This window comes from Cibotium barometz, chromosome 55, assembly GCF_041138505.1.
Source record: "Cibotium barometz isolate CiBa-2024 chromosome 55, ASM4113850v1, whole genome shotgun sequence".
Classification (NCBI taxonomy): Eukaryota; Viridiplantae; Streptophyta; class Polypodiopsida; order Cyatheales; family Cibotiaceae; genus Cibotium; species Cibotium barometz.
Window position 1 is genome coordinate 15,277,766 of NC_141100.1, and position 13,863 is coordinate 15,291,628.

General features: G+C 39.7%; 1 protein-coding gene across 1 annotated transcript; it reads right to left on the minus strand.

The window, feature by feature from the left end:
* Positions 1 to 2,906: 2,906 nt before the first annotated feature.
* Positions 2,907 to 6,578, minus strand: LOC147607414 (putative pre-mRNA-splicing factor ATP-dependent RNA helicase DEAH2). Its single transcript, XM_086790827.1, has 7 exons — positions 6,054 to 6,578; positions 5,714 to 5,901; positions 4,511 to 5,595; positions 4,051 to 4,176; positions 3,729 to 3,967; positions 3,403 to 3,521; positions 2,907 to 3,310 (listed from the first exon to the last, which is right to left on the minus strand). The coding sequence occupies exons 1-7, from the start codon at positions 6,309 to 6,311 to the stop codon at positions 3,178 to 3,180; spliced, it is 2,148 nt and encodes a 715-aa protein (XP_086646953.1). The 5' UTR covers positions 6,312 to 6,578; the 3' UTR covers positions 2,907 to 3,177.
* Positions 6,579 to 13,863: the final 7,285 nt, after the last annotated feature.

The window sequence follows — 13,863 nt, forward strand, 5'->3', positions numbered from 1 at the left end:
TGACCGACAAAACGTTCTTATTAGCATGAAAAGATGATACATTGTATGCGGATGGGTCAAAGGGATTTTGTCACTTTGTAATTTAGCCTCCTTGGTGTAAAGTAGACCCTTACCTTTTTGTTTCTTACTTTGTGGGTGGTGGGTTTGTCTCCCTAGACCAATCTTTAATGCCTTGGCGTGTATTTTTTGTTTCTTTATAGTGTCATTTTTGGATTTAGTCATTTCTCATTTTGCAATTTGGGTTGCTTCTATGGTTAAGCTACAAGAGCTTTTTCCATATTAAACCATGTACGTCAAGGGAGATTTTTAAATGGTTGAAACACCATCATGTAGGCATCATCTCGGCAATTAAGACCAACTTGTATCCAGAGCACAAAACAAGCACACATTAGCATAGAGAATACAAGAAAAGTAGTTGAGGGAGACTTTTGAATGGTTGAAACACTATCATCTAGGCAATTAAGACCAACTTGTATCTAGATCACATACACAAGCACACATTAGCATGGAGAATACAAGGAAAGTATTTAGACATGCTCACCAAACAATCCATAAGACCAATTACTCCAAACCCCAAGTGTTTAAGAATTACACAAGTGAATACACCTAAAAGTGAGGTCTCTAGATCATATACCCACTTATTGTTAGCTTAACACGCAATCATGTGCATGCTAAGTCACTTATGCAAGCCTTAGATCCTACTAATAACCTTGCTTTTATGGGATTATTGATTGACTCTTTTACAAAATGTGCACTCTTCTGCACATTGGCCTTAACTTCATCAAGCAACAAATGGTAACGGACTACCACAAGCCTCTTTAATCAATGCCTATAAAGTGCAACTTTTGCAATTGAACTAGTTATTGTCACTCCAAACATCAATGAAAAAGTTAAAAAAATTATGGACCCCAAGGCAAGGGCTCTATCATGGACAATTTTTTTGTAGATAGTGGGCAAGCATCAATGTTGTCAAAGGCAAGATACTACAAAAGAAAAAGGCAATCACCACCCTTCAACATCCAAATGCAAGTAGTCACATCGATTCAAATTCTATGTTCATGATATCACTTTTTTGTCTCCCTCAATAGTGTCTTTAAAATGTAGACCTATATGTCCTACCAAATGACCATGATTTAATGAGATGCATGATATTTAGAGAAAGAAAGAAAGATATATTAACATCTACAAAAGACTACAAGGGTCTATGAGAGTTACAATATTTTGGTAGTTACCCAACATGTCAATGACCACCTAAACCAAATTGGCAACACGTGAGGCCTAGATTAATGACTTTTTTAGACATTCTCCCATCCTAAAAAGATAATTGGTTGGACAATGGTCTAACCATACACACATGAGAGTTGCAATGTTTTGGTAGTTAGAAAAGTCCCACCCAAGATGTCAATGTCCACCTAAACCAAATTGGCAATAGGTGAGGCCTAGATTAATGACTTTTTAGGCATTCTAACCATATGCACACACTCTTTTTGGATGAGCTCATTGCAGCCCACCAAAGGACATTTAGTTTGTGTTTGTCAAAACATATCAAATAAAAAACAATTAACCTCCACGTAATGAAAGAGGCACAAAGAAAGTTTTTTACAAAGTAGTGATCATACCATTGAGCTTCACAAAACACATGTAAGACGGAGTCATGACAAAAAATATCAAGAATCACAAGCAACAATCCAAGCACTCACTACCTTGAAGATGCAGTCCATAGGAGATTTAGATTCAAAGTATCGACACAAAATGGCCTTGAATTTCCATTGTCAGGCAGGTGCAAGCAATAAACTGAATGAACAGAAGCAATAACACGGAAGGAACATGTAACAATAAAATTACTCCTCAATTTGAGAAAAAAAAAAGAAGCGATAAGAATTTAATCGCAGTTCTCAATTAAAAATCGAAGCATGGATTAAAAAAAGTGCTTCCTTGACTTCCAAATTTGGTTTTATGGTGTGCTTAAGTAAAAAAAATGTGACATGGTACTTGAGAAAGTGGCAAGATATGGCGTGTACTCAGGTAAAAATTAAGAGCCTGTTATTATTTATATAGAAATAAAGAAACCTTGGGCAAATCTTTTAAAATTTCAATGATTACAAATATTCCTTCTAAAACAGCCAATCACTTCTTAGAGGACCTTCACAATAGCAACTGAACTAAATATGTGTCCTATTTTTTTCCTTACAACATGTACTCATCTATGTTAGGTATAATGCCTGCAATCTAAGAAAAGATGTTCCCCTACATCATTTTCTCAAAAGGAAGAGGTGCCATTGCCCATCTGCCCAGCTAATCAATGATGCAATCAAAACACTAACTCATGATTATTTAGAAACTATCGCGCCCAACACTGACTCATGATTATCACTTTCAGCTCTTTATTGATCGTGGATAATCTAGTGCAAAAATTCCCCCACACCATGCAGATTCTTCAAGGCTTGAATAGTACAGTGGTTGATTCCTTACGACTTGAATAGTGCACGCTTAAATGAAGAGCAATTAGAGGGGCTTAAATTCAAAATAATTGGCAGACACTACAGATGGTATACCTTAATTTTAGCACTACTAATCTTCAGTTGCATAATTATTTTCACACCATCATTCAATCGCATATTTATTTTCGCATACCATTCCTAGTAGGAGTAACAATATGCACAACCAAACCACACCATTTGTGTATGAAGGTGGGCGCATGCAGACAATCCTTCCAATACAGTACTCTAAATGCTCGATAAGCACATTCCTATGTGCATATCGAGAAGAACCCATTAAATATCAAAAGACAACACAAGCAGCAGACACAGAATTATTTAAGGGCATATATATCACGGTCGTCGTAGGACTGGACGCACCAGGCAGGTTCCTCCTGCCTATTAACTAAATATGTCCTCTACAAAAAACAAAACAAAAACAGACTTCGCAAGGATTTCGAGATTGGCTGCTGCAATATCTGCTAACCAATACAAAATATGTGGAATTCGCCACCAACATCAGGGCCCATGCTGCATATACCATAGTGCTATTACTCAACCAACATGGTTTAATATCAATCATTCTCTTTAAAAAATGTTAAGAGTAACCTGTTTCCTTATGGAAAGGCACTTTAAACAAGGATTGCTGCTTAGCATAGGAATCTGAGAGTGCAAGTGCATTCAATCAAGCTTCTTGACTTCATTTGCTTTTCTTGGTCTTCGACTCCACCTTCTCTGTTTCACGTTTCATGTACAGGCATTCTATCTGTCTTCTTGCTTCGCATTGAGGAAAATTGCTGAGGTCGTAATAGTGTGGTGCAACATCAATAAGCCTGTTCAAAAAGTTTTACATAAGATTCTGAATACTGAAATAGCGCCATGCTGCTTAGCCCAAAAACATGCAGGAAAAATCCTGTCTGCTTACCACTCCCCTCGAACATCAGTCACCGTACGGATGAAATTTCTGGTAGTCAAGACAAACTCGTTATAGATCACCCACTCCGGCTTGTGGTCCAAGCAGGCAGAGGGATGCAGATGAACCATCTGCAAAACGACAATCCCCGCAATACGGTCAAAATTATATTTATTTGTAAACTTTGGTGCTGCTTAATGAGCCAGGCTGCAAGACTTATATAGCCCACGCATTAACTTACTATCCCATACGTGGGAGTGGGCATGTGTGAGTGCAGGGTGTGTATGCGGACGTGTGCTTTTTTTTTGGGGGGGGGGGGGGCAGAAAGAGGAGAATACCTGGTTGTCTTTTACTGTCAAATAATGCCCAGTTCTCTCAAGATGAGCCACTTGCATGAAGTAACCTGCTAGAATAGCCTTCCGAATGTTCACATAATAATCCCGGCTGTTGAAGTCTGTGCTGCACATCTTCAAGGTGTACCTGTTCACGATGCGCACAAGCTGGGACCTTACATTGTCAGCGGACTTCAGTGCCCTGACGTTGATAAAGTTATCATAGCACCACTGGGGATCTTCACCTGCATTTCCGTATCCTTGTGACAATTCAGAATTATTACGTATATGCAACCTTAAAAAGAAGCTTACTAAAAACACCACTTACTGTTTTGCTTGAAAGCATGGTACACATTCAGCAGCGTCAAGTGGTCCCCATCAATGTGCGCAAACCGAGCTTTCGCTTCATCTGCAGCTTTCTGTGCTTCTTTCGGGCGAAGGAAGCAATTGGGGACTATTGAAATAAAGCATTGTTATCACAGATGAGGCCCAACGAGGTCAGCAGACGCAGAGAGGCGAGATCACATCCGTGCATTGATACACTGAAGTTTTGAAGCTGTCTGCATCACAGCTATCCTTAAGAAACTAGATCACACCAATCAGACAGACTACAGTCCTGCGTTCGGAGATGTGAAATGCTCATTATGTATCCCTTTCTGAACACTCAATGTGGGACTCAGGCAAGCGTGAGACACACAGGAAGGCACTTAGACTACTGCAGACAGCTCCATGGGTGAAAATACATGGTGTAAGTGAAGGTGCGTGTGAGGAAAGGGGGGAAGGCTTACCTGACAGCATTGCGGTAATTGATAGGATCTCATTGGAGCAGTTGAACTCCGGGCTCACCACTAGCATCTTTGACATTTGCGGATCCAAGGGGAATTCACTCATAAGCTGTCCCAGCTTAGTCAAGTTCCCATCATCATCCAAAGCAGCCAAGTAATTTAACAGCTCAAGGGCGCGCATCAGAGTCTCTGGAGCCGGAGGATCCATGAAATCAAAGTGCACCAAATCGTCAATTCCCAGCTTCTTCAGAGTGAGCACCACATTTGACAAATTAGATCTCAAGATTTCTGGGTAAGTTTGGGGCTGTAAATCATTTTGAAAGCTCTTCTCCGTGTATAGTCTGAAACATTTCCCAGGTTGTGTCCGGCCAGCTCTTCCGGCCCTCTGATGTGCACTAGCCTTTGAGATCGGAGACACCAAAAGAGACTCAACCCGAATGCGAGGGTTGTAAACTTTCTGCTTGGCAAACCCTGGATCAATGACATACACTATCCCATCGATAGTGAGTGAAGTCTCTGCAATGTTGGTCGATACCACGATCTTGCGCCCTGGAGGTCCCCCCTCCTTGGTAGGAGAAGGTGCAGGCTCAAAAATCTTCTGCTGCATAGCAGGAGGTAGAGTAGAATACAATGGCACAACTTTCACAGGCCCAACCTGATCACCCATATTCTGAATCTCCTTGGATATCTTCCGACAGGCATCTTCTATCTCCTCCTCTCCTGTCAAGAAGACAAGAATGTCTCCAGGTGCTTCACAGATGTGTATTTGAACCACTGTTCGTATGGCCGCCTCAAGATAATCCTTTTCTGGTTCTTGAGTGTAAAATATCTCAACCGGATGCAATCTTCCAGGGACTTTCATCAGAGGAGCACCACTAAAATACGACTGGAACTTCTCTGCCTCCAGGGTGGCACTCATGACCACGAGTTTAATATCCGCCCTGTTCCTCAAAACTTCTTTAAGGAGGCCAAAAAGCACATCCGTTGCTAGTGTCCTCTCATGGGCCTCATCAAGAATTATCACGCGGTAGCGTTCAAGTAAAGGATCTGTCATTGCTTCCGTTAGGAGCATTCCATCAGTAAGATATCTGAAAACAAAGATAGATTAATCATTGAATAGATTATACAAATCCCCCATTGTGAAAGATGGCTGGACAACAACGAGCCATCACACAAAACCAGTATGGTACCAGAAAGTGCACTTACTTCAACACCGTTTTGGAACCACTGCAATCTTCAAAGCGGATGCTATATCCAACTTCTTCCCCGATTGTCACATCCATCTCATCTGCCACGCGTCGAGAGACCGACATGGCCGCCACCCTCCTGGGTTGGGTACAAGCTATTTGCTTCCTGTTGGATGTGTAGCCAGCCTCCACAACAAATTGCGGAATCTACAAAAGAGCAATAGGTTAACATAGACCTCAAACCCTACTGGCAAAGACCTTTAAAAACGATTAGGGTTATGGAACAAGTAGGGTTATGATGGAACGATTAGGGTTGAGGAAGTTGGGCATAAGAAACAATTCGGGTTGAGAGAAAATACCTGTGTAGTTTTGCCGCTTCCCGTTTCTCCCACAAGGATCATGGTCTGGTTCTTGGCCAAGATATCGAGGAACTCCTGGCGCTGCTGCCACACGGGCAGGGTCTTGCGCTTCTGCAGAATATCGTGGTAGCGCTGCGAGTAAAGGCGGCCGGTGTAGGGGTTGAGGTTGGCGATGCCGTTGGGCTTCATCTTGCCCGGTATGGCCGACTCGTCCACCACATCGAACAGGCTCAGCTTCCGCTTTCGCTCCGACCCCATCGAAACAGTGGTGAAAACCTTAGCAAGAACAAACCCTAATCCCTCTCTCTTAACTATATCAGAAACGCTAATTCTTTTTTATATCACTCTCTGTCAGAAACCCTAGACCTCTCTGTCAGAAGCCCTAATCCCTCTCTCAAAAACCCTAATTTCTCTCTCTGTTTCAAAGAACCCTCTGGCACTCTCTGTCAGAAACCCTTATAGGGTGGGCAGTTTCAAACATCGTCGGGCCCTAGGATAGGGGCATGCTCCAAGTCACACGAGTCCGGACACATTTCACATACACTTGATTGGACAAAAGAGGGCCCTTGCTTGAGGCAAAACCCTAACCCTAGAAATATGCATGCATGCAAAATCATGAAGCGTGATGAAGATGAAGATCTCCAAAGATAAAAGCAAGAACCCCTGCATGGCATTTAGTTTAACCACCCAAGCATTATATATACCAGTGACCCCGGATGTCCAGTGTGAACCTTACTGGGGCCACACACCATACTCACCTGTCTCTTGTGTCATCGTTGATACCCTCGTGCTATACATCACTGGGTCTTTGGCCTATTAACTATCACCCATTAACATTACCTATTCACACATCCTCGGCCTACAACCATCACCCACAAACATTACCCATTCACACAAGTGGGTCTTCTACCTACAATCATCACCTATGAACATTACCCATTCACTCTTAACCTCGTAAAAGCAATGACGTGTAATCATAAGCCACCATGGGATCTCACGCTTTGCCTATGTGTCCCGCACTTTGTTGCCAGAATGTCCTCGTTAGGGTCATAGCATTCTCTCCCCCTTCATCATCCTTAATGACAAACTCTTAAGGACTAGTGTCACAAAAACAATTAGAAATCCCAAAGAGTACAATATCACAATCGTCCTACTCATTGTTTCAAAATCATTCATAGTTGATCATCAGCTTGATCTGCTACATAGCAAATCGATTGTTCCATGTCTCCAAGGCTTTCTTTCAGCCTTTAAATTCCTTGTTTACATTCAACACTTAAAACAAGTTGGCGACACATGCATCGCATACTAGGTAGGGCCTTGAAAATTCAATAGCAGCTCATCACTTTCAAGGTGGATCTATCCTTCTACATCTAAATTCCTTGTTTCCATTCAACACTTAAAACAAGTTAGAGACAGTAGCTCATCACTTTCAAGGTGGATCTCTCCTTCTACATCTTTTTCCTAGTGATTTTGCTCAAAACTTACAAGTCCCTTTCAATTCATGCTCACACTGTAGAGGTATTCAATAATATTTTTCCTAGTGATTTTGTTGCAAACTTTTACAAGTCCCTTTCAATTCATGCTCTAGAGGTATTCAATAATCTTTTCCACGTTTGTTTCGCAGTTACTCACATTCTTTGACACCATGACAAATCTCTTCAAACATTACTTGAAGTTATCAAATACAAGTCTTGGAAACATTTTAGTTTCCCAAATTCACATTCACCTCTTCTCCACGGTAGGACTGAAGTGTGCATTGCCTTAATCAGTGATCTTGCTATTACCAAGATCAAACTCGTGGCCATTCTAGGTTCTTTCACATACCTCTAAAGTATATGTCCAACATCTTACTATTACCAAACCATTTGAGGTCCTTCTACATACCCCTAAAGTCTTATAGTTCCCCTTAACCTATAAATTCTTGATGACTTAAGATATATAATCTTACCAACTCAACATTCATGTCTCAGAGTACATCTTCTTGACCTCCAAAGTCTTGCCACCCCAAAGTCTTGCCAACTTTACCCATTCATGTCTCAAAGTACATAGATTATTATGACAAACACATCTCTTAGATCTCCACACGTTTTCCTGGCTTGATTTGGGCTTGGGGACTCAAATCCATTTGGCACCCTCATAGTAACTTTGTGCTTGAAGCAGCTTGAATTGGATCTTCCACAAGAGAACTTGTTGCCATATATAAGGGGTGAAGCTGAAAATTTCTATCAATGCATGGTGTGAGCGATGGTGGAGTGACTTGAGACAACCTTCAATAGCCACAATGATTTGGGCTCAACACTATACTCTAATGCTCTAGGTAACCTTCAATAGCAATGATTTGGGCTCAACACTACACTCTAGGTAACCTTCAATAGCCATAATGATTTGGGCTCAACACTACACTCTCATACTCCATATAAGACATGTTCCCTTCTATATAACAAAGTGTCCTAGTGGTGCACATACACATGGGGATGGGCCTAGGCACATGGGGTTAGAGTCCATTTACACATGTGGGGCACATGGGGCCCTAGGGATATAAATAGGAGATTACTATCATGTACTAGGATCTTTTACTCACTTTATGATCTTTTACTCACTTTATGATATTTGGTCATCTATTCTCCTTGGTCATAAAGGAGAATTACTATCATGTACTAAATAGGAGATTACTATCATGTACTATGATCTTTTACTCACTTTATGACATTTGGTTGTCTATTCTCCTTGGAACATGTGTTCTCTTGGATATGGTGCAAACTCCCATGAGTGCTCTAGGTATTGCTCCCTATGATGAGCTTCCTAACACACCAGACTTCCATAGTTACTTGCATTGGTATCAGAGCTCCCTGGTTGCTTGCATTGGTATCAAATCTCCTTCATTGCATTGGTATCAGATATGGTGCAAACTCCCATGAGTGCTCTAGGTATTGCTCCCTATGATGAGCTTCCTAACACACCAGACTTCCATAGTTACTTGCATTGGTATCAGAGCTCCCTGGTTGCTTGCATTGGTATCAAATCTCCTTCATTGCATTGGTATCAGAGCCCTTAGGTTTCCTCCATTGCATTGGTATCAGAGCTCCTCCATTGCACTGGTATCAGAGCTCCTTCATTGCATTGGTATAAGAGCTCCCTAGTTGCTTGCATTGGTATAAGAGCTCCCTAGTTGCTTGCATTGGTATCAAAGCTCCTTCATTACATTGGTATCAAAGCCCTTAGGTTTCCTCCATTGCATTGGTATAAGAGCTTCTCCATTGCATTGGTATCAGAGCTCCCTGGTTGCTTGCATTGGTATGAGAGCTCCTTCATTGCACCTTCAATAGCCACAGTGATTTGGGCTCAACACTGCACTCTAATGCTCCAGACAACCTTTAATAGCCATAGTGATTTGGGCTCAACACTACACTCTAATGCTCCATCTAAGACATCCTCCCTACTACAAACTCAGAGGCTAGTAAGTATGGTTTAGAGGCCAATGAGCTTGGCAGGCTTAACAAGCATGGCATAGTGGCTTAACAACGTGGATGTACAGAGACTTAGAGGTCTAGGGAACATGTGCCAAAAGAGCTTAACCACTCATGACTTTCACTTGCATCAATCTCTCAGAAAATCAACCCCTCGGACCTAAACAAGGATAAATTGAAGTACTAGAGCCTTTTATAACACATCATGCTAGGATAAAGCATATTGAGGTGTATTATCACTTTTTATGAGGGAAAAGGCTCTAGCAAGTGATGTGGATTTGGGGTATTATCAGTACAAAGGACAAAACAGTTCACATCTTCACAAAGGCATTAGGTAAAGAGAAGCTACGTAGGTTCATGAGCTTACTTGGAGTATAGGGTGGAGTTAAGCTCAAGGGAAACTGTTGAGATATTGACGAGCTCAACTATGGTGATCCTACATAATAACCCATTAATAGACATAGTTTCAAAAATGTTAATGTTGCACGGTTACTATGTAATTGTAATAGGAGTGTCACATTCTATAGAAGCAAGAAGCCCATGAACAGCTTATCACGTTATTTTCAAATATGATAAATGTCACTTGAAGAAGAAGAAAAATCTTGCTTAGGACCACAACAATGACAATAACTACCTTGCAAAGATGTCTTTTTAGAAAGAAATATATTTTTCAACCATGAATTTGAGGATTATGCTGCAACTATGTGAAGAAAATGTCTTATATAAGTGAGGATTATGCTACAACTATGTGAAGAAAATGTCTTATATAAGTGGGGATTATTGTTAATGAGTCTAAAAAATCTAAAGTTCCTTAAACATATAATCCTTATTTTTAACTTGCTTTTAAAATGGGACAATTGTGAGAACTATAAGACAATATTTGGGAAAACAAAGAATTGAAGGCCAAAATCATATAAAAGTGTGAGATGATGCAAACGTTATATTGAGGGTAGAGTTCATAAGGGTGGATGTCACTATTGGGGACCTTCCAAAGAATAAGCATTCTTTGCAAGGGATTAAAAAGGAGACACACTTGGTATCAACCCTTTTAAGATAAATATCAAAAGAGCTTTCATTGGACAAGATGGCATTAGAATTTAACAAAAAACTATTTTCTCTTGTTTATTAATTTAGAGCATGAATATTTTTGGTAATAGTATCACTAATATGAAAGTTCTTTGTAATCGCAAGGTGTTAATGAAAATTCAAGACTAATTGGAACACATGGGATGAAGTTAGACAAAATTATCCAAAGTCAAGCTCGCAAGATGCAGTGAATGAATTTTTCTTATTATAGATAAGTACTTGTATTATTTAGAAGTTTGTAGTTGCTACTATATGTGGTACATAAATTTGTAGTCCTATAATCTATGTGGTGCATAATTCTTATGTTTTCGTAATTTTTATAGTTTTATGTCTAAAAGACTTGCTCTAAGAAAGGGAAAAAAGGGTAGATTTTGGAAGAAATTTATTGTCCACAAAACTTTGTGGGTGCACCTAGAGAGGGCTAAACAAGAGAAAACATGAAGGCGATGAGATAAAGACCTTTAATAATCCCACTGACCCTATGCAGGAAAGAATTTATAAAATTATTATTGATGATGTCGAACCTTCTATGATCTTTAGCAAAGTTGTGGATCTCCTCTTCTGCTTGTCTTTATACATGGACAAGTGCCATTTAGACCAACTAAGCTTGAATCTAGCTAAGTGTACATTCACAGTAGCACTAGTGGTATTATGTAGGGTCATGTATTGTCCACACTTAGAATAATAGTGGAATCTAAGAAAGTGGAGGTGATTAAAACACTAATGGAACGTGTCAGGACCTTTAAAACCCTTGGAAAAGGAATTCTAATTTCTCAACACAAAAATTAGAGCATAACATATACTTGCATAAATTAAGAGCATAACATATACTTGCATAAATTAAGAGCATAAACCTAAATAAACCAAATTAAATAAACAAGAGACATGGAAAATAGAATAGAGATCACCATCGACACAAGATTGGGTTGAATCTCCATTGGAATGAGTGTGGCCCTTGTATCACTCACCCATATTTATGTGTTAGAAAAGACGCTTGCTATCAAAAAAATACCCCCAAAAACAAAGCACAAGTACTTTTAATTTTATGAGCATGCAAGCTATACAAAAATATAGCAAGCATTAATATAAAGTCTTGGGCCTACCAAAAGTATAGAATACTATTTGGTATGTATAAAGGTATAAGGCCTTAGCCTTACAAAAATATTGATGCCTAAATATGAAACCATAAAAGTTGTTCACATGTCTTCCAAAATATCCCATAGTGGTCCAACACATGTTCCACCCATGATTAACACATAATTTGCCACTCAATCATTGCCTTCATCCAAAATAATATGAGTCATTGCACACAGCTGATTAAACACATTAATCATGACCATATCATACCGGCACACACAATTGATTAAACACATTAATCCTAGTGGAGACATCATACCAATGCCACACACAGCTTGATCCTAGTAGAGACATCATACCAATGCCACACACAACTTGATCCTAGTAGAGACGTCATACCAGCGCCATACACAGCTTTATTAAACACATTAATCCTGGTAGATGATATAAATAAAAGGTGCATCCAAATCAAATATCCCAAAATAAAATAATGGGCATCCCTATAAAGGTTACAGAACCTCAAAGAATTGGGCGGATTCCTTGGCCAAATCCAGTGGCATAGTCAATTCTTGAGATTCCTAGTTGATGTGGACTAGAGATGCATGGTATGACTAGTTCGAGCAATGCCAAAAGGCTTTCAGATACTTGTAACCTTATGTTAGAATCACGCAACCTTCAGAGTGGATTAGCCCAAACCATTCCAAGTGTCCATTGATGCATTTGATGATTAAGAGCATGTTGATGCAAGAATATGATAAGCATTATTCTAGCCTACCTACTATGCTATTATAATACTTTTTAATGTGGAGTGCAAATATTCCACCATAAAATGGGAGGCTCCTTAGGATGATGATTGGGAGAATTAGATGAATGGCCTATCTACTATAATGCTTTCCTATAAGTATTTCACCACAAAATAGGAAGCTCTTAGAATGAAGATGTAATTTGTCAATAAAGCTCTTAGGATGAAGATCTACTTTGTCAATAAATTTCATAATTACATTTTGGGTCATCACATTTCATAGATTAGCAGGCAATGCACAAACCGAAATTGGCAAGCAAGTTAGTCCAAAGGATGTTGCTATAGGAGTTTGATTTTTCAATCTAGCATACACCACTACACTAGCATGCAATTAGGATTTCTTATCCCAGATTAAAGCAAGAGAACCAGTGGTGGATGGGATATTGGATCAATCTTCAGATGTATTTTACTGTCCCTCCATATTAGAATGTGAGATAATGTTCTTTCTTCCAAAAGAGAGCTTTCCAAAGGCAATGAGTTAAGATCACCGCTCAAGAGTAAGACTTTTATGGTGGTTGTTACCCAAGCAGTCGTATGAGACGGGATGTGTGTATGCAATGACATGACCAACAAGCATTCATGAGCAATAAGCAGTATTGGATACAATGATGTTTACAAGAAGGAATTAAAGGAGAGAATTTATCCGGCGATGTTATAGGAAGGAAGGCATTTCATAGGCTCATAGTGGCCCACATTGTTAAAGGATGCATGGAATTTTGCCAAGCAATGTGATGTTTGCAAAAATTGGGTTAGCCTAACGTTGCATATGAGATGCCACACAATCCAATATTTCTCCCTAAGCCGTTCCAAAAATGGGGTCTTGATTATGTAGGAACATTCAAACTATCAGCTCAACAGATAAGGAGGAATAAGTACATTCTGATGGTAACAAATTATTGCATCAAGTGGGTAAAGGCTCATGCTTTAAGAGAAAATAAGGCCACTTCTATTGTAGATTTTCTCTATCAGATGATCATGACCTGATTTGGTTGTCGAATTGAGTCAAGAGGACATTTTCTTAATAAAGCAATACAAAATGTGATCAAACCACACATGATCATTTATAATAAACCTATCATGTATTATTTATACTAGTTGGGAACCCGTGCTTTGCACGTCTTTTGAGGCTTCCAAAATCAAATTCTACCCAAACCTCCTCCTCCCTTTCCCGAACCTCCAAATTCTTGCCACTTGGCAACTTTGTGAAACTCTTCCTTAAGATAATATAGAGAAGCAAATGGTCATGTTAAATCCTCCAACACGTTCCTACAAAATGTCTTGAAGAAGGCAGTCTCACTTGAAACAGACCATAAGCTTTCATTATTTTGGGCATTCTGGTAGCACCGCTTACAAGACATAATAGGTCATACACCATTTT